The sequence below is a fragment of the Theropithecus gelada genome, chromosome 15 (genome assembly GCF_003255815.1).
Source record: "Theropithecus gelada isolate Dixy chromosome 15, Tgel_1.0, whole genome shotgun sequence".
Taxonomy (NCBI): domain Eukaryota; kingdom Metazoa; phylum Chordata; class Mammalia; order Primates; family Cercopithecidae; genus Theropithecus; species Theropithecus gelada.
In genome coordinates this window covers 29,061,498-29,087,257 of record NC_037683.1, presented here as the reverse complement: position 1 = coordinate 29,087,257, position 25,760 = coordinate 29,061,498, and the positions used below count along the sequence as shown (strand labels likewise).

The window sequence follows — 25,760 nt, the reverse complement described above, 5'->3', positions numbered from 1 at the left end:
TAGGGCCGGGCGCATGACTCACACCTGTAATCTCAGCACTTTGGGAGGCCAAGGTGGGCGAATCAACTGAGATCGGGAGTTTGAAACCACCCTGGCCAACATGGTGAAACTCTGTCTCTACTAAAAATACAAAAATTAGCTAGGCATGGTGGAGGGGGCCCTTTAATCCTAGCTACTTGGGAGGCTGAGGTAGGAGAATAGCTTGAACCCGAGAGGCAGAGGTTGCAGTAAGCCAAGATTGCGCCACTTCACTCCAGCCTGGGCCACAGAGTGAGAGCCCATCTCAAAAAAAAAAAAAAAAAAAAAAAAGGAAAGAATGTCAATTCAGGATTTAAAAGTAAAATCAAATAGACTCCATCTGTCGACTCAGCGTATTCAGAGTAGGCCAAATCTCAGTTTCTAACAGGGAGCAAAGAGTATTTTTAGAAGATGCTTAGTAACAAAAAATTAACCAAGGGAAGAACAATCTTAATTACAGGATATTTTTACTGGAATGTAGACATTACTTTTGAATATATAGGACAATAAGAATTGCATCAAAGCAATGCTGCCTAACAGACACAGCAAGAAACTTATTGGCATGGCCAGGCTAGTATAGTTTCTCATTATTATATCAACTAATTGTAGGAAAAGTACTGTTTCTAAAGTGCTTGAAACGTTTGCCTACATCATTGTTCTCTATTTCAATGACCTCCTTCATAAAGTCAAACTCTAGCCCAAACTTAAGCCTATCTCACTGCATATTGTAAAAAATGGATTCGGAATGAATTAACAGAGATGCTTATATAGGAGGTTGCAGAGATTCTCTTGCAGTCAATGTCTGGAGGAGCTGACCCTCAGGCATCACTCAGAGGACGTCCCAGCTGAGATTCACAGATCTGTAGCCTTTGGTCAATATCACACTGTACATCAGGAGTCTCAAGTTCATCGCACAGAACTGGTCCTGTAGCAGGGAAGACTCAGAATTCCTGAGTTTTCTCCTTTTGGGGGACTTCACAGGGATAGCCGCCATCTTGGATCCAGGAAGGGGGCCCAGCTGGGAGTGGAGAAAGTTGCAGGCCCACATGCTCCCTGGACGGAAGTCACACGGGGCCTCTGTGTGGGCACCTGAGAAGCTGCCAGAACACCTGCCCCAGCAGCAGTGCATCCTCCCCACTCAGTGTCCATCTGCCATCTAGACATGAAGGAGGAAAAGAAAAGAGACAAATACGAACACACTTTGGTTTTCCACTGTGTGTCTCTATGCACAGTTCACACGCACATCCATGGGAGGAAGCGAGGGGGGGCAGCATGGAAGCTCAGCCACCCCTCTGTGTGTGGCTAGGGCAGCCATCACTGGTCCTGCTCTTTTCCTGGGAAAGCATCCCCCATGCTACCTGGAGGTACAGGGTTAGTCATGCTTTTCACCGCTGAGTGTGCTCTGCTGAGCCAAGGACAACCTCCACCCACACTCCCTTTGACTCTCCTCATCTCCAGCTGTTCTTCGTGACTCTGACCCATCCTCCCCTCCATTCCACTCATTTCTCAAAAATGACAGCCTCACATACCACACCGCTGAGAAGGAGAGGAATGTAAGAATGATCACAACAGCCATGGAGCCCAGTCCAACACCCGCCATCTGCAGCAGTGTGAGTGACGAATCTGTGGGACAAAACCACATGCTTAGCCCAGAGTGCAGGGCATCACCGCCTCCCAGGAGGCACACACCCCACTGTGCTCAATCCATTTTAACCCAGAGCTTGGCCCCATTTAACAAAGAATCCTAAGAATGCCCAGCCTGCCTGTGTGTCCCCTGAGTTGGCCCTGTGGATATGTAGCCTCAGGAAATTACAGTTACAGGGTATTTCTGAAAAGGAAGTGTGAAGCCAGACCATGTCAAAGTTACAAGGAAGAAAAAGGCTGATCTTGTTGAGCATACAAATACTACGTAACATGTTACATTTTTTTGTTGGTCCTTTCGCAAGTCAATTACACGTGATAGATTTTTATGGGCTGTTTTCTTTTGCATGGAGGGGCAAGTCATTATGATATTATTTGAATTTGGGTTCCAAAAGTGATAGCCCTGATGGTCAGATATAGCAAAGGAATATCCTTTGTTGAGTCACCTGTCATTTTCTCTACACCTCAACAAGGATCATATCTCCCTGCTCTGCTCAGCAGGTTTACTGAGAGGATAAAATAAGAAAATTGATGTAAAAGTACTTTGAAAGACATACTTTCTATTTGGGGACCATCACATGCCAACTCCAGGGAGATCTCCAATTATAAACTAAAAAACACTCACAGTTGAGTTGCACATTTGGACCAAGTGACTGACTTAGAGAATCATGTTCTAGATTAGAGCAAAAATTTCATTTTAATTTGCAAACACTTATTTAGCACTTACTATGTGCCAGACAGTGTTCTAAGCACCTCACATGTATTAACTCATTTAGTCTTCTAACCAGCCTTTACATTGGGTACTATTATTATTCCCTTAAGAAACCAAGGTGGGAGTGGTTAAGTACAACTTAGGTCTTTACAGACAGGTTAAGAGGAGTGCATTTCTATTGGAAACTGTGTACAGTACCCGGCACTGGTAAGACCAGCCAGAGAATACACCTTGTGTTAAACAGCCCAGAACTTGAAACCACCTTTGCAAAAATTATAACTGAGAAAATTATAACAGTGAAAGAGATCTGACCTAACTGACTCCATCTTGCTTCTAACCTCCAAGTTGTCCTTGTTCATTCCTGGGCGTAGGCTGAACTAACTTTGGGAGGAACTCAGTTTATAGTTTAACTTTGAAACAAAGACAATAACAGCCCTTTCCCCAAACAAATCCCCATCCTATCTGGGGACTACACTGACTTTGCAAGACTAACAAATTAGCCATGAGATTAGAAATTATGGTTTAGGAGTCCTACAGCTGGAAGTTGCAAGATTCTGAACCTCTCAAATTGCTCCTAGGGCTAACATCACTATTATAAAACCTAAGATCAATGCTTGAGATATTTTCCAGACCCCGGACTCCAGGGATCAGCTGGCATCACCCAGATCCATAAACTGGCTCATCTGATCTTATGGCCGCCACCCAGAAACTGACTCAGTGCAAGAGAACAGCTTTGACTCTCTATGATTTCATCTTCAACCCAACCAGTCAGCACTTCTGACTCACTGACCCCTTACTCCCTACCCCCTATCCACTAAGTTATCCTTAAAAAACCCATCCCCGAATTTTCAGGGAGACTGACTTGAGGAATAATAAAACTCCGGTCTCCCATACAGCCGGCTGTGTGGAAATTAAACTCTTTATTGCAATTCCTCTGTCTTGATAAATCAGCTCTGTCTAGGCAGCAGGCAAGAAAAACTCATTGGGCGGTTACTAATTATCAAAAAGTGCTGCCAAGAGCCTTTCTGGAAAACATGGCTTATATTATTTGGTTGCTTTTAGTCTTTAGAAGAAAAATGGCCTTGACACTTTAAGAAGCTAGATTACTTATTTTGTTTTATTTGATTTTTATTTATTATTATTTTTTTGAGACAGAGTCTTGCTCTGTCACCCAGACTGGAGAGCAGTGGCGTGATCTTGGCTCACTGCAACCTCCACCTCCCAGATTCAAGTGATTCTCCTGCCCCAGTCTCCCTAGTAGCTGGGACTACAAGGCGTACTCCACCACGCCTGGCTAGTTTTGTATTTTATTAGAGACACGGCTTCACCATGTTGGCCAGGCTGGTCTCGAACTCTTGACCTCAGGTGATCTGCTCGCCTTGGCCTCCCAAAGTGCTAGAATTATAGGCATGAGCCACCACGCCTAGCCAAGAAGCTCGATTATAAAATGGAAGGAGAAACAGTGATTAAGTGAAGAATTAGTAAAGAAAAAAATGTTAGGAGAGTGACTTGAATTGCAAGATAGTGAAACAGTGCAGTATTAGAATAGGAATGAATACACTGGAACAAAATAGCCTAGAACCAAATCCAAGTATATCAAATGTTTTCAAAGATTGAATACTGGAGTCAGATGTCCAAGTCTTTATCTGAACACCACCACTGCCTGTGTGACTTTGTGCAAGTTATTCATCCATTCTGTGCCTCAGTCCCCACACTGAGAGATGCTGTAATAATATGGGAATGATAGCAATGCTACCCACCTCTAGGTAGTGTGAGAAATCAGTGAGTTAGTACAGGTTGAAACAGTACCTGGCACAGAATAAGCAATAAGCAAATGTTAGTTATTGTTAATTATTGTTGTTTTTGTTGTTTTGATACTGTTTCAGATCATTGGGGAAATGATAAATTATTCATAACCAGTGCTGAGAAAATTGGCTAACCATTTAGAATCAAATAATTTTGATCACTAGAGCTTATACCATATACCAAAATAAAATCCAGATGGATTACAGACTTAAATTGAAACCTAAAAGGATTAGGAAATGTTAGTGAATATTTACCTAATATTAAAGGGGGTAAGAGATTTCTAAGCCCATTTGTTAACACAGAAACCGTAACAGAATGAGAGATTTAACCATTTTGAAAAGCATGCACTTCTTGTACCAAAAACTACCAGAAGCAAGATTAGAAGGCAAATGGCAAACTGGGTAAAATATCTAGAATAATGGGCAAGAAGTTAACATATAAAAAGTGTTACAGATTAATAAAGACATACCTCAATAGCAAAATGAACAAATTCTATGAAAAGGTAAATCACATGTAAAACATGATTACAGATGATCAATAAAACTTTGATCAAATGCTCTCTTACAAGTAATGAAAATGCAAATTAAGGCATTAAGATGCCATCTTTGTGCATCACTCAGAAACATTTTTTAAAACGCCATGTTGGTGGACTAATTAACTAGATTTGTTTTGTTTTGTTTTTAAGAGAAAATACAATTCTGGAGATGGACGGGGGAGCTGGTACTTTCCTGCACTGGTATTTCATCCAATCTACCCAGTATTCCTTCCAACATCCATCATCAATTTTTTTCTGTGTATTTTTTCCTCTACACTTTTACCCTCTATATATTTCAATCACTGATTGATGAATATGTTGAACTGAAGATGACTGTGGACAGAGATCCATATCATGCATATTCTTGGGTTTGATTTCATCTCATTAATAATTGTTAATGGTTGATATCAACTGTGCATAGTGATTCAGCTTGTTTCTAAGCCCACATACAGCCCTCATGTTCCCACGTTGTCCACAAGGACATTATTGTTTGTTGAAGCCAAAATACATTATGCGTGCCATATTTCCCTGACCAATTACTGACTCTGTGCAAGAAGAAATGGAAAGCAATCTGACCTAATCTGCTCTTAAAGCTCCTGACTCCTGGGAACTGCTGTTTTTTCTACCAGGGATACACAAGCCATCACTTGAAGACCTTGCCTTGCCTTGACTTCAAGTTACCATCATCTACACTTCTGGTGGCTCTTCCTTTGTACAAAATTCCTTGTTCTTTGCTCATCTCTAGTCCTCTTACATCTCTCCATTTTCTTCAAGATTTATCAAAGATCATTTGCAATGGCTTATCCATCTCATGTGAAAATTGTATGAACCTGCCAGAATATGCTTCATCCGTGTTGGAAGACTTGAACCTATGTAGGGTAGTGAGCTCTTTTCTTTCCTCTAACCATCCCCTCACAAACCAAGAGGACAGAAGCTAAGGAGGAGTTAAGGAAGCTGACTTTCTCTTGACCATCCACCAGCAGGATCCACCTGGGTGCAACTATTCCTTACTCTAGACACAGTATTGGAAAACAATCTTTATTTCTTCTGCATAGCACAATTTGGGTTTGGCTCCAGGAATGATTCTTGCTGGTAGACCAGTTCCTGGTTATATGTCTTTTTGTCTACTTTGCATATATACTCTGAAAATCTGAGTCAATCTAATCAAGAGTGCTTACAAGTGTTGCCACACAAGCTTCTTTAGAGATTTCCTCATTAATTCCTTACTAAGAAAATTTACAACTGGCAAATTTGAATTGTATTTCTTATAGCCTCACCATCCCTTGGTTACCCTACCTTTCCATGGTCTCATGCCGGAGAACCATGTTTATTTTTCTTCTGAATCACTTGTAGAATATATTTTTACAAACCCAAGTGAATGAATCATGTGTTATATGGCAGATCAGTTACTCAATCTTGGAGAAAGTAAACCCATTAGGACTAAACTTCACCATTCTCTTTATGGTGGCTCCCTCAAGAGAGCTAGCGCTCAGGAGGAGGGATGGAGCCTTTCCGGACTTATCTTTAACCCCCTCCCTGACAGAAATATCACATGCTGAAGAGGAAGTTAGAAAGGTCCTATTTCTACTCTCAGACTTTGTGACAGCTTGAGGACTCTTCATGGGTGTGAACATTTTTTCATGAATATACAAGGGCATGTTCACTTCCTGAAAGCACCAATTCTGTTCTCCAAATGGTAAATAACAATAATAATAATAATAATAATTAGCACAGTGACTTCTATTTACCGTGTTAAATTTATCTTAGCTATTCTAGGGTCTTCTCACTTGAATTCCATTCAGAGCAAAAGATGGCAAAGGAAATCAAAGTGGAAAACTAATTTAGAGATCAATAATGCTTGATAAATTAGCAACACTGTTATATTCCATTTTTATTGCAGCTTAACAAATGACCATAAACTTAGGTAGCTTTAACCCATTTATCAGCTCAGAATTCTGTGGGCGGTAAGTTCAAGCACATCGTGGCTGGTTCTCTGCTCAGGGCCTGTATCAGTCTCTTCTCACACTGCTATAAAGAACTACCTGAGACTGGGTAATTTAAAAAAAAAGAGGTTTAATTGACTCACAGTTCCACAGGGTGTACAGGAGGCAAGACTAGGGAGGACCCAAGAAATGTACAATCATGGCAGAAGGTGAAGGGGAAGCAGGCACAGTCTTCACATGGCCAGAGCAGGAGAGAGAGAGAGTGAAGGGGGAAGTGCTACACACATTCAAACAACCAGATCTCATGAGAACTCTACCATGAGAAGAGCAAGCGGGTAATCCATCCCCATGATTCAGTCATCTCCCACCAGGCCCCTCCTTCAATACATGGGGATTACAGTTCGACATGAGATTTGGGTGGGGACATAGAACCAAACCATATTAGGACCTTATGAGGCTAGAATCAAGGTCTCAGGTGGACTGCACTTCCTTCTGAAGGCTCTGGAGAAGAATCTGCTTCCAAGTTCATTCAGGTTATTTGCTAAATTCAGTTCCTTGTTGCTATGGTTTGAGTTTATATCCTCTGAAACTCACTTGAAATTTAATCCTCAATGTGGTGGTGTCAAGAGGTGGGGCCTAGTGGGAGCTGTTTAGGTCATGGGATTGGAGCCCTCATGAATAGACTAATGCCCTCTCTCAGAGGTGAGTGAGTTCTTGCTCTGGAGGGACTGTATTACCAGGCAGCTGGTTGTTATAAAATTGAGTCGGCCAGGCACGGTGGCTCATGCCTGTAATCCCAGCACTTTGGGAGGCTGAGGCAGGCAGATCACGAGGTCGGGAGATCAAGACCATCCTGGCTAACACGGTAAAACCCCATCTCTACTAAAAATACAAAAAATTAGCCGGGCATGGTGGTGGGCGCCTGTAGTCCCAGCTACTCGGGAGGCTGAGGCAGGAGAATGGCATGAACCTGGGAAGTGGAGCTTGCAGTGAGCTGAGATTGCGCCACTGCACTCCAGCCTGGGCAACACAGCAAGACTCCATCTCAATTAAAAAAAAAAAATAGAGTCAACTTCCTAGACTCTTTCTTGCTTCCTGTGTCATCATGTGATCTCTTTGTATATACCTGCTGGCTTTTCCACTTCTCTGCCATTGTTCTGATGAGCATGCAGCCCTCACCAGAAGCAAGCCAGATGCAGCACTATGCTCTTGAACTTCCCAGCCTACAGACTCATGAGCTAAATAAACCTCTTTTCTTAATAAGTTACCCAGCCTCCAGTATTCTGTTATAGCAACACAAAACAGACTAAGACACTTGCAGTTGTAGGACTAGGGTCCCCGTTTTCTTACCAGCTGCAGCCAGGCCTTGCTCAGCTCCTTCTGTTAAGCTACACTCCTTGCCAAGTGGACCCCTCCATCTTCAAGCTGGCAGGAGAATTTCCCTATGTCAAATCCATCTCATTCTTTGAAGCTCCAACTTCCCCTATCTCTGACCTCTAGATCCAGATTTAAAGGGCTCCTGTGATTAGGTCAGGCCTATCTGGATAATCTCCCTATTTGGGAGTTTAAATATATCTCCAAAATCCCTTCCCAGCAATACCTAGAACAGTCTTTGAATGAGTAACTGAGAGAAGGTAGATGGATACCAGAGACCAGGAATTTGGGAACCATATTAGAATTCTTCCCATCACAACTATGAAGGTTTAAAATGATTGTGTGCATGTATATATGTACATATATTTACACACACCCACACACATATATGTACATATATAGCAAATACATATGTATACATACACGCTAGGTTTATATCTTGATGTAAGTCTTCTCTGGCTTATTTGATAAGTATTGCACCTACTATGCTTCATTTCCCATAAAACTAACTGCTGGTTCCTCAGAAATCATTCAGCCCAGTTCAATGCATTCTGATTGAACACCTAATGCATGCAAGGCTCTGTTCCTGCTCTTCAAATGCCCATCAAGGGTGTAAAATCTAGTAGTAGAAGATCTAGTAGTAGAAGACAAAACAAGTACACACCCATTGCTCTAAAATATAGCAGAATAGCTGAAGAGGGGCAGATTATGCCCTGTTGAAAAAATTTTAAAAGCTTCAGGGAGGAAAGGGCATTTGATTTTAATATTGAAGAACAGGTGGGATAAGTGGAGATTCACAGGTAGGTGATTGGGAAATCCAGATGGAAGTCATCAAGTAATTATATGAGCAAGGATATTAAGAGGAGAAAGTGTGGGCCATAGCCAGAAAACAGCTGGAACATTGGTTTGAATGGAGAAGAATAAAAGATGCAATTAGAAGGGTATGTGTGTGTCAAACAGAGGACTTGGAAGCCAAACTGAAAAATAATGGAGGACCATGGAAGCAGAGGAAACAAAATTAGTTCTGCAGTTTAGAAACGAGTCAGCTGGTGGTGTGTAGGCTGGAATGAAGAGGGAAATTCTGAACTCTCGTGATGGGAGATGAGGAAGGAGGATTTGCCCATCATCCCACTACAGGTAGGAAGGCCTATGCTCAGGGAGTGAACACAGAAATGAAAATCAGAGAGGCATGCCCAAGGTGCTAAATGTGGGCTGAAAGAGAAAAGGGAGTAGTCACAAATAACTCACAGGTTTCGTGCTTACGACTGGAGAATGTTCCCTGATTACAGCTTATTATCACCTCACATATATCAAACGACCTTGCTTTGTGACTCAAGAAATCACAGACTCATAGTACTCTGTGGCTGGAAAGGATCTCAGAGATCCCAGAGAGAGGATGATTGAGAACTGGCCAAGTTAAATATCATTTCAAAGACACTTGGCTGATTAGTAGCAGGAGCTCAGGCAAATAAGCCCAGGCCTCTGCATCTTCCATCAAACCGACTGCTGGTTTCCTGGTAATCTTTACAAAGCTCTTCTAGGGGCAATATGCAAAAGGTAAATAGCATAATTTGTCACTGGGCAAAGGCCAGAACGGGGCTGAGGCTTGGCACAAGTGAACTGGCACCATTTCAGGACTAATTTAGATCTCAGTTCTCTGCAAATTACTTTCTGAAATGGCAGTCTCCAGACTTTTTTGAAAAAGTAGATTGCCCAAGATGGGTGCACAACACAGGTAAATGTTATACATAGATAAATATGTGCTAGAATTGCCTTCAGAATTTCCACAGAACAGTGTTTTTCCTATTATCTTCCAGAGATTTCCGGCGGTTTAATTTCAAAGGCTCAAACTCTCCTTCAATATTGGTTCTTAAGCTGAGGGGAGACCAGGGCACTGCCAAAGCCACTTAGATATTGTCAAAACAAAATCCTCCCTGTTAATTTAATCATAGCAGAATGACTGCAGCCAGCTCTTTGGCAATTTCTTCTACCCAGTTTGAATGTTTTCCAATCATAGCAAACAGCTGCTGAATAGAGTGGACTCTGGAAGCTATTATTTCTGTGTCTGGAAGCTTTGTCATCTTAATTATTCTGATAAAACCATCTCTTTTCCTTGTGAGAACGCCATGCCCAATCCTAGAGCTTCAGGGGATGGACTGGCAAAAGAAACACTTATGACTGTTGGAATGTGTGGCTGTTTCTCGTGGCCTTCATTAAAGTCCTACAAGTAAAGGGAGCTTGGCCCATCTGCACACAGAAACAGAACAGCACCCATCTTTGCCAAGAGAGGCCCTCACTGCCTGGTCATCAGCAATCCAAGATGGCTGACAGTCAGGTAACTCGCCTTGCACCCTCCTGAAAAGCCAAGTCCTCTACCCTTGTTGCAGTTGGTTTCAGCAGAGGTTAAAAGACGAAAATAAGATCAGGAGAGAAGCGACAAATGGAGGAAGCCTAATTCCCCAGGCCCCTCCCAAATATTTCCTGCATAGTATTCTCTACTGACAGGATAAAAAATTCCCCATTAGAAAGTGCTATCCACTGGAATCCTTAGGGAAGTAAGTTTATACCGGCATTTCCTCACCATGCCAGTTGATTGTTTCATGCTGCTTTGAGGCAGGGGAGAGGAGGCAAAGGGTTAAACTGATACTGTGGGCTAAGGGCAGAATTTCACAGCCTGTTGCTAGGACCCACAAACCACAGGGAAAAGGTCCAGATTCCAAGGTCATAAACTCAACAAGATTTCTGCTATTAGCTACAAACTAATGGAATTCCTGGGAATCAAATCCACTGGCTGGCTGCCTGTTGGTTTTAAAGAAATGTACTGTACTGCCAGGGAAATCCCGAGCCTGGAAAACAAGGACCAGTGATTGCTCAAACCCTAAGGCAATTTCCCCGCCTGGATAACTCTTCCAAGGCAAAGAAGGTTTAAGCTGTACAGCACTCAGTAGAGATGTTCCCGCTGCGTCTCTAAGGAAAGGCTTTGGAGGAAATGGACAAGAGTTCCCATCAGGCAGACCCAAACTGACCACCCAAGTGACCCATTCTGCTGCCAGGGCAGGGGATGCTTGCTTGTCCTGTCCAGCAAGAGGTGATCATTGCTACGGGGCCCCCTGACCACTGTACATTGCTTTATCTTTTCCTTCTTTCTAAATGAGAGTATTTATTGTGCTATTCAGTTTTCCCTCTCATATTATGTACTATGGTTTGAGATTGGTTAAATTTGCCATTTAGTCATAGAGTACTCAATAGAGCACAAGAAACACATCTGGACTTGATCAAGAGGAAGATGCTATCCCCAGGATTCCTGGTCTTGAAGCTGGATGCAGTAACAGACCCAGCTTTGAGTTGTCTTCCACTAGGGTTCCATGTGGGATCATACATAGGATAGTTCCATTTTGTTAAGCGAAGATGTTTTTCTTATTTTGTTGTTGTTGTTGTTGTTGTTGTTGTTGTTGTTGTTGAGATGGAGTTTTGCTCTTGTTGCCCAGGCTGGAGTGCAAAGGCGCGATCTCAGCTCACCGCAACCTTTGCCTCCCACGTTCAAGCGATTCTCCTGCCTCAGCCTCCTGAGCAGCTGAGATTACAGGCATGTGCCACCACGCCTAGCTGATTTTGTATTTTTAGTAGAGACAGGGTTTCTCCATGTTGGTCAGGCTGGTCTCGAACTCCCGACCTCAGGTGATTCGCCTGCCTCGGCCTCCCAAAGTGCTGGGATTACAGTTTTTCTTAATATTATATGTGTATGTGCACAAGCTACACAGCTGAATGGTAGTGGACTGTTGTAGCTCTTGTATTGGCTTTTCGGCATCTTTTCCTATGCCCCATTTCTTGATAGGGATTTTGTCTCCCTTTCAGTGCAAACCTAGTGGACCTATTGTTCACACTGCTCTGCCTCCAACCAGCCACGAGTAGACATAAAACCCAACGGAGGCCAATCATCCTAGCCCATCTCCTATTAACAGTGATTCATCCAACGGACAATCACTTAAAACTAGGAGGAAAGAATCTCTCCCTGAATTGAAAAGCTATGTTTTCCCAGTGAAATTGGTAAGCTAGGGGAGCTTGCCATCCCTCCCTTTCACAGGTCTTATAGCAGAAGAAAATGAAGCTAAGTCACGCTTAGAAACAGAGAACTGAAAAAAGAGAAAGATAGAGAAGTCCCACTCATGGCATTAAGTCCCCAGTCCCAGTTCCTGGAGCCTTGGTGGGGTAGCTCTTTGTCTAATTCCATAAGCTCCCATCCACTCACCCTCCTCCCATTTTTTTCAGCTATGAAGCCTTTTGCTTAAAGTAGCATGAATTGGCTTCTGGTCACCAGTGACAATTTTATAAACAGATCTCATCAATATGAACTTGATGCTGCAGAAAAGAAATAAGAACAGCATTCATAGGCAGAAAATAATTTTACCTTTCACCTGAGCCCAAACTGCACAGGAGTGTCTTCTCACCTATAAAGGAAAACATAGCAATGCGTTTAACTAGGTGGCACACAGTGTTAGTTTAAATAACATAGTTTGGAGGCTGAAGCCCTCTGAGTTTCAGCTTTTTCAATCTCTTAATTTGAACTAGACATTTAAAGTCCAATCTACCTCTAATATCTTGTGATATCACTAAGTGTTCAAGGGACTGGCATGGGTTGCATGGACATAAGTGACCCTACAGATCACTTCTATAGGTTTCCAGTAGGTCTTGGAAAGTACACATGATAGGCCAACAACAGGAGTGACAAAAAGGATCCTTCCCCTGGCCAGCTCTCAGCAACTGGCATGGACTGCCGGGAGAACTATGCTGAAAAAGATCCTGAGGTCACTTGTTCAGAAGGTTCAGCAAGAAGTAGTGATGCATGTTAGAGGCAAAGCTATGAGAAGTCCCAGTATATAATACTTCACCTATCTAGATGTCACTTGGCAACATCAGTTACCCAAAATGTGTCCATGAACCAGGAAGAAAGCAACAGGAACATATATGAAAGCTCATCCATAATAGAAGAAACCTATAGATTCAGTGGAATGAACACCTGTTCCCCCGTCATTATGATATGCTTATTTATATCATAAATAAGCTGTTACAAATGCTGGGGACTTGCTCTGTGTAAGACTTGAAAATATTCCCCAGGGGAAGCTGAATGGTGAGGGTTAGAGAAGGATCCTTCCAATGTCTTTAGGAGATTCTCTTTCAAATGACAGCCTTGGGCATTCTGGTTTGGATTTTATTAATTTTTTTTTTTATTTAAGCTTAAAAATTCTGAGAAAAGCTGCTGGGCGCAGTGGCTCACACCTGTAATCCCAGCACTTTGGGAGGCTGAGATGGGCACATCACCTGAGGTCAGGAGTTCAAGACCAGCCTGGCCAACATGGTAAAATTCCATTCCTACTAAAAATACAAAAATTAGCTAGGTGTGGTGGTGGGCACCTGTACTCCCAGCTACTTGGGAGGCTGAGGCAGGAGAATCACTTGAACCCAGGAGGCAGAGGTACAGTGAGCCAAGACCGCACCATTGCACTCCAGCCTGGGCAACAGAGTGAGACTTCATCTCAAAAAAAAAAAAAAAAAAAAAAAAAAAAATCTGAGAAAAGCTTAAAATAGCCATAAGTGCAGATATTAGAAATGGAAGGTAATGTGCAAGAATAACCAGTCAAGGACATATTTCAAGACCCTGGAGAATGGAAGGGACTTTAAATAGCAAGGCAATTTGGGGGAATGGAGTATATCAAAGGAGAGAAACTGGCAGGGGCCAGGTGAAGAAGGGAGCTTATTAAACTGAAATGCTTTGATCATACTTGCATTTTATAAAACTCATGCTGGCAGTGGTATGGAGCAAGGAGATGGGTAGAATAAGAGACAGAAAGATATGGTAGAAAAGTGATGTTCAGGCAAGAGATGACAACGTCTGAGCAGTGTAGATGAAGGAGAGGAAAGAACGATTTTAAACAGAATTAAGGTAGTAGAATTAACATGATTTGCTGATGATCTGGATAAGAAGGTAAGAAAGAAGGAAGAGACAAGAACTATTCACAGGTTTCTGTCTTAGCAACAGGAGGCATGGCGATGCTATTTACTGGGACAGATGCACAAAAGGAAAAACAAAATGGGGGCATTGGAAGACTCACACCCCCGATTCCAAAATTTACTACAAAGCTACAGTAAACAAAACAGTGTGGTAGTAACATAAAGATAGACATATAGTCCAATGGAACAGCATAGAGAACCTAGAAATAAACCCTTGCATTACGTCAAATGATTGTTAACAAGAGTGCCAAGACCATTCAATGGGGAAAAGACAGTCTTTTCAGGCTGGCCACACTGGCTCACACCTGTAATCCCAGTACTTTGGGAGGCTGAGGTAGGAGAAGCGATTAAGCCCAGGAGTTTGAGACCAGCCTGGGCAACATAGGGAGATGCCATCTCTACAAGAAATTGTTAAATATTAGCCAGGCATGGTGCTGTACAACTATAGTCCCAGCTACGTGGGAGGCTTAGGCAGGAGGATCACCTGAGCCCAGGAGGTCGAGGCTGCAGTGAGCCATGATTGCACCACTGCACTCCAAGTGTCTCACTTTGTCACTATCTCAAAAAAAAAAAAAAAAAAAGTTTTTTCAACAAATGGTACTAGGAAAACTGGATATCTACATATAAAAGAATGAATTTGGACCCTTACCTAACACCATATGAAACATAAACTCAAAATGGATCAAAAACCTAAATATAAGACCTCAAATGATAAAACTCTTAGAAGACAACATAGAGGAAAAGCTTCCTGAAACCAGATTTCTCAATGACTTCTTGGATATGACAAGACATAAGCAACAAAAGAAAAAATAGACAGACTGAACATCATCAAAATTTCAAACTTTTATGCATCTAAGGGCACTATTGATAGTAAAAGTGCAACCCATGGAATGGACGAAAATATTTGCAAATCACGTATTTCACAAGGGATTACAGTAATATCCAGAATGTATGGAGAACTCTTAAAACTTAACAAAAATGAAAACAAAAACAACCCAGTTCAAAAATGAGCAAAGGACTTAAATAGACATTTCTCTAAAGAAGATACACAAATGGCTGATTAGCCCATGAAAAGGTGGTCAACACCACTAGTCATTAGGGAAATGCAAACCAAAACCACAATAAGATGCCATTTCATGCTGGGAGGCTCATGCCTATAATCCCAGCACTTTAGGAAGCCAAGGCAGGTGGATCTCTTGAACCCAGGAGTTCAAGACCAGCCTGAGAAACATGGCAAAATCCTGTCTCTACAAAAAATAGAAAAATTAGTCAGGCGTGATGGCATGAACCTGTAGTCCCAGCTACTCAGGTGGCTGAGGTGAGAGGATCACCTGACACCAGGGAGGTCAAGGTTACAGTGACCTGTGATTGGGCCACTGCACTTCAGCCTGGTAAACAAAGTGAGACCCCCATCCCCCACTTCCAAAACAAAAGATGTCGCCTCACACCCTATCTTATAATAGGATGCCTATTATAAGAAAATAAAACAGAAAACAGTAAGTGTTAGCAGGGACATGGACAAATTGGAACCCCTACGCACTGCTAGTGGGAATGGAAAATGGTATAGCACTATGGAAAACAGTACGGTAGTTCCTCAAAAAATTAAACATAGAATTATCATTTGATCAAGCAATTCCACTTCCAGGTATATACACAAAAGAACTGGAAGCAGGGACTCAAACAGATATTGCACACCAATGTTCATAGCAGCATTATTCATAATAGCCAAAAGGTGGAAAATATCCCATTATTCATCCACGAATAAGTGAATAAACAAACGTGGTACACTCATATAATGGAACATTATTCAGTCTTAAAAAGGAAGGAAATTCTGACACATGCCACAACATGAGTGAACCTAGAGGACTTTAGGCTAAATGAAATAAGCCAGTCACAAAAAGAAAATATTGAATGATCCTACTTATATGAGGTACCTAGAGTAGTCAAATTCATAAAGATGGAAAGCAGGGCCGGGCGTGGTGGCTCATGCCTGTAATCTCAACACTTTGGGAGGTGAAGGTGGGAGGGTCACTTGAGCCTAGGAATTTGGGCAACATGGAGAGACTTCATCTCTACAAGAAATAAAAATTAAAAATTAGCCAGGCATGATGGTGTGCACCTGTGGTCCAAGTTAACTCAGACGGCGGAAGCACCAGTATGGTTTGAGCCCAGGAGGTTGAGGCTGCAGTGAGCTATGATCGCGCCACTGCACTCCAGCCTGGGCAACAGAGCAAGACTCTGCCTCAAAAAAAAAAAAAAAAAAAGACAGAAAGTAGAATGTTGGTTGCCAAGGGTTGTGGGAAGGAAGGAATGGGGAGTCATTTAATGGGTATAAAGTTTGTTTTGCAAGATAAAAAGAGTTTTGGACATTGGTTGCACAACAATGTGGATGAATTTAATGCCATCAAATGACACTTTAAAATGGTTAAGACTAAATTTTATATTGTATATATTTTACCACAATTAGAAATTAAAATTAAATCACTACTGATTTTATTGTAATATCACACAAATATAGTTGAAACCCATGGGAAAGTCATTGCAGTTCAAACATGTAGATCCAAATATAAGTTTTTTCAAAGCCCTTTCATCTCCTTTAACATCCTAAAGAATAAGCATATATTCTTTTTTTCAGCTACATGAAAAAGAGTATCAATGACATCACAGGAAAGTTTCCTATAAACCAGAATTCTTTGTGTGTATGTGTGAGACAGGGTCTCACTCTCTTGCCCAGGCTGGAGTGCAGTGGCATGATCTCGGCTCAGTGCAACCTCTGCCTCCCAGGCTCAAGAAATCCTCCTGCCTCAGCCTCCCAAGTAGCTGGGACTATGGGCACATACCACCATGCCTGGCTAATAAACCAGAATTCTTGTCCTAACCTCCAACTTCATTCCCTCTGTTATGCATTAAATGTCTATGCCCCTGCTCACCACCCACCTCCTGCCCTGAATTCACATGTTGAAGCCCTAATCTACAATGTGATGGTATTTGGAGGCAGGATCTTTGGGAAAGAAATAGATCCAGAAGAGGTTATAAGCATGGAGCCCTCATGATGGGATAAGTGTCCTAATAAATAGAGGAAGAGCAATCAGAGCTTGCCCCAACCCACTCAATCCCCACCATGTGAGGACACTGTAAGAAGGCAGCTGTCCACAAACCAGGAAGACAGTCCTCACTGGGGAACTGAATCAGCTGGCGCCTTGATCTTGGGCTTCCCAGCACAGACTGTGAGAAATAAATGTCTGTTGCCTAAGCTACCCAGTCTACCATATTTCACTATAGCAGCCCAAGCTGACTAATACACCCTCCCCAACCAAAGTCTTAATCTAGGACAATAGCTCTCTGAACCATCTCTAAATTTCACTCATGTTGTACTGTCAGTGTTTTGTCTATGGCTAAAAACTCCAAGTCAGGAACCCCAAGTAATTTTCTAATGAAAAGGCCTTGTCTAAGTTATAAATATCTTTTTAGTAAGTTCAGGGCAATATATTTCTGGGCTTTAACTTTCCTTTCTCTATTCCTACATTATTGTCACAGAGCACTGCTAGACATCTTTGATACTTGAACAGTCTTACAAGTAACTATTGGTTTTATAGCAAGCATGTTCATGACACATTACATTTGCATCCCACACAGAATTTAATAGAGTGTCTCAGTTTTAAATATGTGATGAACCTTACACTCAAAATGACAACATAATTTTATCTCAAATTCATCAGTCAAGAGATGTTTGTATTACCATTAATATAATCCTTCTAGTTTTCATTACCAACCCATATGAATTTACAACAAGCTTAGGGTTCTCCTAGGTCAACCATCACAATGGTTCTTCCAGGTCTTCCATCCCTGACTGATGAATACAGCAACATGATGTTTCCTAATTATGTAATGAATATTGAGTTCCATGTCTCAGGAAAAAGCCACTGCTGGAAGAGCACCAGCCTTTCTAAGCACTGCGGAAGGGAAAGTGGTACCTATGCCATAGTTGCAGAAGGGATGTAAGCAAAAAGCAGGCCAGTGCTGTGCCTAATCTTCTGCTTCCCAGGAGAATGAGAGAGGCAGCAGCCTGGCAGGGGCACAAGGAAGTTAAGAGAGAATCTAGATGTTTCTTTCCAACTTAGACTCCAGTAGTGCAATAGAATGAGGGCATCTGTAAAGCTTAAGGTAAAAACAAAAACCAGGTCAGTCTAAATGCTGATTCAGCAAGGTCCCCCAGGAGGTTCAGAATGCCTATCATCTGTAAGGGTTTCACCTGTCCATTCTTCATAAAGGCAAAGTATTCACACATATTTTATGATTGTCACATGCAGTGTCCCTCTCAAGTACTGGGAAAACAAATGTTCAAACATTTGAATTTCATGCGAAGAAGAAAACACAGAGTTCAGAAGAGCTTGGAAAGAAAGATACCTTATTCCATTCACTTGTGATTCGTAATATAATGCAGTAATCATTCCCTCTTTTCAAAGGTGCATTATAATATTCCCCATAGTACAGCCTGTCTCCTATAAGTATCTCCATGGCATCATCTGGAACATCTTTGGCCAGTAGTTCTGCAGCCACGTATCCATCAGCATCAGAGGCGTTGCTAAAGAAGGAGGAAGTGCCTTCAGAATCACAAGAAAATGTGCTTTGGAGGGCCAAGGGAAGCACTAACACCTGATATGAACTGGAAGAAAAAAACGGAAGTGTCCATCAGACCCTTGCATGGGGAGTTCATTCATTCATTCATATTTATTGAATACCCGCTATGAGATAAGCCTTTTTTTTTTTTTTTTTTTTGAGACGGAGTCTTGCTCTGTCACTAGGATGGAGTGCAGTAGTGCAATCTCAGCTCACTGCAACCTCCACCTCCCGGGTTTGAGTGATTCTCCTGCCTCAGCCTCCCAAGTAGCTGGGACTATAGGCGCATGCCACCACGCCCAGCTAGCTTTTGTATTTTTAGTACAGATGGGGTTTCACCATGTTGGCCAGGCTGGTCTCGGTCTCTTGACCTCATGATCCACCCATCTCATCCTCCCAAAGTGCTGGGATTGCAAGTGTGAACCACTGCACCCAGCCGAGATAAGCCTCTTTCTAGGTACTGGAGACACAACACTAGACAAGAAAAAGTCCTGGCCCATGTGGGATTTATGGTCTGACAGCTCCAACCATCATGTAATTCCAGTTTGAACCTAAAGGGTTAATACCAGATGACACGGGGCAAGGGACCTCTCCAAGTTCTGGCCGCAGAGAGATGCCAAGTACATCCTCTTTAGCTGGGAGAAGTTGTTGCACATATCACTGCCCTGTGCTGTGTGTGTGTCATAAAGTTGACCTAATCAGTGATTTTCACGTGGGCAAATAAAGCCCAACTGTGCAAAGGGTTTAGCAGTCACATGGAGACCGAGTGCCTACCACAGTGAATGTACTAAGTCCGGAAAAAAGGCTGCAGACAATCATGTGGTGACCTGAAACAGAACTCATGTGATTTACATTCCCTACAGCTCATGGGCTGATACCAAAGTTCATGTGAAATAAATGAGACGCCAAGAGTGCAGAGTCACCATGAGTTAATCCAGTCTGACAACATCCTGAAACAGCCAGAACAGTAATATGTCATGTATGCACTGTAAAAACTGTTCCCCAATTGTGGACAGAAAAACACACTAACAAATGGGTATTGTTTTTGTTATGTGTTTCATTATTCATCCCATCAAATAGAAAGCCTGGCAGTGAAAGGAAGTGTGAGAATAAAAATGCACTGAGAATGGATCACGCTTCCCTTCAATTCCCATCTATCCAGTACTTAGCTCCTGCCTCTAGTACCGTGTTGAGCATCTGCTGTCTCTATCAGGCTTGATAGCAGGGATCTGAATGACTGACTCTTGTATTCTTGCAAATCCTTGCACAGTTCTTTGGTAATGATAGCCCCCCCGACCCCCGCCCCGCCCCTCCGCCACCAACAATGAATGATTCTTGAGTTGAAATTTCAGAAAAGAAGAAAAGCATACATCAGTGTGAAATATGATTAGGGTAATTTCCAAAACTCATTAGGCCATGTAATTCTATTTTACCAGTAAATTTGAACTTCCTGCTTCACATGCCAAATTGCTTCACATGCCAAATGCCCTATCTCCTGCTTCCTAAGAGCCCATGAATCATGAGATTAAGAAGAGGGAGCCCACCTCCACAGTGGGTGTTGGATATGGAAAGTCTCCCCCCACTAGGTTCCCAGACATCCTAGGTATCCTCGGGGCACTGATTTTCTTTCTTTTCTTTCTTTCTTTTTTTTTTTTTTTTTAGGAGGGAGTCTTGCTCTGCTGCCCAGGCTGGAGTGCAGCAGTGTGATCTCAGCTCACTATAACCTTTGCCTCCCAGGTTCAAGCGATTCTTCTGCTTCAGCCTCCTGAGTAGCTGGGGTTACAGGCACTCGCCACTACGCCCGGCTAATTGGTTTTTGTGTTTTTAGTAGAGATGCCGTTCCACCATGTTGGCCAGGCTGGTCTTGAACTCCTGATCTCAAGTGATCCGCCTGCCTCTGCCTCCCAAAGTGCTGGGATTACAGGTGTGAGCCACCGTGCCTGGCCAAGCGTCCTGATTTTCATAAAGTCTTGGCTCACTTTCAGCCAAGGGCTTTCTACAAAAGAGACAAAGTAAAACCTGCAGGGCAATAAGTTGTCACCACCAGTAAACATTTATTAAGCATCCACTGCCTATGGGGAACACCTGTAACAACAAACTTGCCCCAAGACTTGAAAACATCCCTATGTCATAACCGCAGGTAAGACAGTAAATGTTGCAGCACCTCCATGCTGTCCATAAGTACATCTTCAAATCCCTCTCATCTTTCCATGCAGGTGGTGGTGGTCAAGGCTCACCTGTGCCCATTTGGTTCTGTACATTGCTCACTAGAGGCATCACTGACAGAGTATGAAGCAGCTTCCCAATTAGCCTGATCGTAATCACCTGTGTTGCCTGATTATTATACAAATTCCCCGACCTCATCCCAGACCTACTGAACCAAAATCTCTAGGAGTAGAGTCTGGGAATCTGTATCGCTGATAAAGCCCCCAGGTGATTCCTATTATCTGGCAGGTGTGGGAGACACGAGCATTAAGGCACCCCAGCAACAGGCTCCATCCTCTGCCTAACATCAGCAAGCTCAGGAGAGGCTTGGTCCCAGGGACCTTGCTCCATTATGTACCCCAAGACATTGTCCCTAAACCATGCAAGAGCAGACTCAGGCCTGTCTCACACACTGGCAAAGCCGCTACCCCCCAGCTCAAACCAGGTAGTCAGGCTTAGGAAACCATCCTGCCTGCTGGTACTTAGCCACGTGACGTTAGAGAAGCAACTGTGGCTGTTTGGAATATGACTGTTCTGGAAGGACTTTTCTCCTCTTTTTCACTACCACACTCCCTCGAATGACTCACAGATCTCCACTTCCTGTTTTGGAGGCGCTGGCCAGCATCTAGCCACAAAGGTAAGCTGTCATTGGGCTTTTCTTTTTGCATTATGTCATTATTTGACATAAATGTCACATTTGTTCTTGCAAATGCTCTCAGGAAGTGACCTCACAACTTCTGTTCTCTTTATAATGACAGAATTACAATGCCTTCTGGTAATTTGTCAAGAATCAGAACAATTTATACAATGTCCATCCCTGGAAAGATCTTTGCACATTTACTGAATTTAAATGAATATAAAAGCAGGAAAACCCTAAGTTTTATTATAAATGGATATACAGATAATATCACCAGACTTTCTTTTTTGTAATTTTATAACATCTCACTTTTTTTTTTAACCTTGATTTTACTGAAGGGTCAGGAGAGACAAAGGCAAGGTTGGTGAGGCCATGTACATTTTCAGCTCCTTGACCTGGTGCTGTGAGCAAGCTGTTCATCTCTCCAGTCCAACCTCAATCTTCCTCTCTAAAAAAGGGACTGATGCTACTTTCCTAATCCTGCCGTGACCTTTGCAAATAAACTATTTAACTGAACACAGTGTAGTCATCCAACTGAGGTAAATTAATTCCATCCTAATGCCATCTGGAATCCCAGAAGCAGTCATTAATTACACAGTGTCTTGCCCATAACTCAATACAAGAAAAGACAAAAAGATTTACCTAAATGATCTTTTCAGAAACCACTGCACATCCCGCAAGATCAACCTTACATACAGGGCAACATATTCTGCCTTTGAGAAATGAAATGATGCCCCTGACCCCCCATCCATAAAGGATATACTATGAGACATGAGTGCAAAGGACAATCGTGACATGTCCTAAGCACGTAACCCATGCTTGCCCAGTGACCAAAGGAATGGATTTAATTTCTTGAGCTAAACTGCCCAAATGCTTGTATATATGGTCCTTTAGCAGTCTCTCTATATGGCCAGGTGCGGTGGCTCACGCCTATAGTCCTAGCACTTTGGGAGGCCAAGGTAGGTGGATCACCTGAGGTCAGGAGTTCGAGACCAGCCTGGCCAACATGGCAAACTTGTCTCTACTGAAAATACAAAAATTATCCAGGTGTGGTGGCGCACACCTGTAATCCCAGCTACTCAGGAGGCAGAGGAAGGAGAATCACTTGAACTCAGGAGGTGGAGGTTGCAGTGAGCTGAGATCGCAACACTGTATTCCAGCCTGAGTGATGGGAGTAAGACTCCATCTCAAAGAAAAAAAAAAAAAAGAAGTCTCTCTCTCCATTAGAAAGGATGCTGGTTGGGATTAAAGGCCACTCTGTACCCAAGGAAACAAAAGAGGCCCCAGCTGCATTGTTCTAACCACCCAAGTACAGCCACCAACACAGAAGTCTTCTCCTCACCAAAATCAAAGTTTCCAAATCACTCCGTGGGGATCACTGGGCAACCGTGGAGAAAGGACAGCTACTGACCTGATTGGTCCATTTTTCTCCTTGGCTTTCCTCAGTCTGAGGCGTGGTAGAGGTCCTCCGTGCACCGTAAAAAATTCTACTTCCGGCAGGGGAGGCTCTGAAAACATGTTGAAAAGAAGAGAAGGGGTGTGATCGGAACAAGTAAAAAGCAGGACAAAAGAGGTCCTCGTGAGGGCTATTAAAAGGAAAGTTTTAATTTCAGAAGCGAGGCGCCTATTCTGTACATGCCACAATGTGGATGATCATGCTAAGTGAAATACACCAGGCACAAAAGGACAGATTCTGTACCATTCCACTTAGATGAAAAATCTAACATAGGCAAATTCACAGAGAAAGAAGAGGTTGCTGGGGGTGGAAGGGGCATGTAGGGAATGGGAACATATTGCTTAATGGTCACAGAGGTTCTCCTTGGGGTGATGAAAAAATCTTGGAAATACACAGTGGTGATGGTAGCACAACATGCCAATAAACTGTGTGCTTCAAGATGTTAAAATGGCACATCTTATGTGTATTTTGCCACAATAAAAAGAAGTGATGAGTATACTGTGGCACTGGCAGAGGATAGATGTGATGGGCATTACAGTTTGCTTGGTGGGTAGATTCCTATTTGGTGGGGAAGACCACCACATCAGCCTTCTATATCCTTTATAATCACAGAGCTCTCTGTCCTTATTTTCACGCTCCCAGCAACAAGATTTCCCAAATAGGTTTCCCATCAGGAGGAAACTACACTGACTGGCTGACACCAGTGTTCTTGCACCTCACTGGTAGTTAGTCATGGTATAAATGTGCTAACTGCCATTCTGCCTTGTGGGTAACATGCTAAGTAAGACATACTGGGCACTAACCATTCACACTAGAGGTACTGTACATATGCCTCATCTTACTTAATCTCAACAGGGCTACCAAGTGGATGATGTTTGTAGAAGCAATCATTTGCTCCCTCTCGTGGGGTTCCTACCCATGCAAGGTAGGAACTTCTTCCCTCTCCAAAGTATTGGGAAAAGAGCTTGCACCTGGCCTTCCATCCATCCCTGTGATTTGTGAAACAGCTAGCTCCCATGTGGACCCATCCTTATTTTTTTAATTTTTCTTTCTTTCTTTCTTTCTTTCTTTCTTTTTTTTTTTTTTTTTTGGTGAGGTGGGGGCTGCCTGAAGGCAGAACAGGTGATTTCCCACCTTCTAGTCCCACTGTCCATCTCTAGGCAAACCTGAGTCAAGGTAAGCCTGAAGCCTGGTCTACATTTGCCCTATAGCCAGGGTTCCCAACCCCAGGTGGTGGACCAGTACCAGTTTGTGGCCTGTTAAGAACCAGGCCATGCAGCAGGAGGTGAGCAGCAGGTGGACAAGCATTCCCGCCTGAGCTCCACCTCCTGTCAGATCAGTGGCAGCATTAGTTTTTCACGAGAGCGTGAACCCTATTGTGAACTGTGCATACAAGGTATCTAGGTTGTGCACTCCTTATGAGAATCTAATGCCTGATGATCTGAGGTGGAACAATTTTATCCCAAAACCATCCCTCTACCCACCCCAGTCCGTGGAAAAATTGTCTCTGATGAAACCAGTCCCTGGGGCCAACAAGGTTGGGGACCACTGCACTATAGCTTCAACTTCCCCACAGGTGGGGCACAAAGTGTAGGTATGGGAGGAAGTTCAAGAAGCTTCATTTTGGCCAGGTGCAATGGCTCACGCCTGTAATCTCAGCACTTTGGGAGGCCAAGACAGGCAGATCACCTGAGGCCAGGAGTTTGAGACCAGCCTTGCCAACACAGTGAGACCCTGTCTCTATTAAAGATGCAAAAATTAGCTGGGCGTGATGGCGCACGCCTGTAATCCCAGCTACTCGGGAGGCAGAAGCAGGAGAATCACTTGAACTGGGCAGGCGGAGGTTGCAGTGAGCCAAGATCATGCCACTGCACTCCATCCTGGGTGACAGAGTGAGACTCTGTCTCAAAAAAAAAAAAAAAAAGAAGAAGCCTCAGACCTAAACCAGTTTTACCAGCAATAAAACTGATTACTTTGATCCCTCTCTAACGTTTATGTATCTTCTTCAATTTCCCTAAATTCAGAGGTGGAACAAGTACAGTTATTATCTTAGAAAAACTCATTTTATAGATGAGGAAATTGATACATGAGAGATTGTTACTTGTCCAAAGGCCACACAATTAGCAAGTAGTAGAGTCAGAATTTGAACTCATGCTCTGCTACACACCTCTCTCATTCACCTTGGAGTATCTTGAAGATTTGGTTCTACCAATTGATCTGGCAAATTTCCATTAGCTTTGAGTGAATTAACAAACTCTACTTTAAAAACACTGGCCAGGGACCGTGGCTCATGCCTGTAACCCTAGCACTTTGGGAGGCAGAGGTGGGAGGATCACTTGAGGTCAGGAGTTTGAGACTAGCCTGGACAACATGGTGAAATCCTGTCTCTATTAAAAAACACGAAAATTAGCCAGGCATGGTGGCACACCTGTGTAATCCCAGCTACTTGGGAGTCTGAGGCAGGAGGACCGCTTGAAGCTGGAAGCAGAGGTTGAAGTAAGCCAAGATCGTGCCACTGCACTCCAGCCTGGGCAAAAAAGCGAGACTCCGTCTCAAAAAATAAAAATAAAAACATTGAATACCCAAAGATTTTACAAACCCATCAACTCCAAGAAAATGATCCACTTGCCACAATTACTGCAGAGTTAGAGGTCTACCCAGTGTGCTTCACATCAGAGAAGCTCGACTGCAGTTAACTGCAGAGATAGTATGATGTAGTGGGTAGGAACATAGGACTCAGGTTGCTATCCTGGTTCTATCACTTACAGCTCCAGCAGCCTCATCTGTTAAATAGGGGTAAAAAC

At 42.9% G+C, this 25,760-nt stretch overlaps 1 protein-coding gene across 3 annotated transcripts in view; it reads right to left on the bottom strand.

Moving 5' to 3' along the window:
• Positions 1–466: 466 nt before the first annotated feature.
• Positions 467–25,760, bottom strand: part of SUSD1 (sushi domain containing 1) — a 135,506-nt gene continuing 110,212 nt past the window's right edge. Inside the window, exons 13-18 of one of the 3 annotated variants that reach the window (XM_025359485.1) lie at positions 22,912–23,008; positions 18,446–18,704; positions 12,438–12,477; positions 1,782–1,846; positions 1,548–1,641; positions 469–1,174 (exon numbers count right to left, since the gene is read on the bottom strand). In XM_025359485.1, coding sequence (XP_025215270.1) covers positions 1,582–1,641; positions 1,782–1,846; positions 12,438–12,477; positions 18,446–18,704; positions 22,912–23,008 — 521 coding nt within the window. In that variant the 3' untranslated portion in view covers positions 469–1,174; positions 1,548–1,581. Of the gene's footprint in view, positions 1,175–1,547; positions 1,642–1,781; positions 1,847–12,437; positions 12,478–18,445; positions 18,705–22,911; positions 23,009–25,760 lie in introns of all 3 variants that reach the window. The other 2 variants (XM_025359486.1, XM_025359487.1) reach the window with 2 other exon arrangements.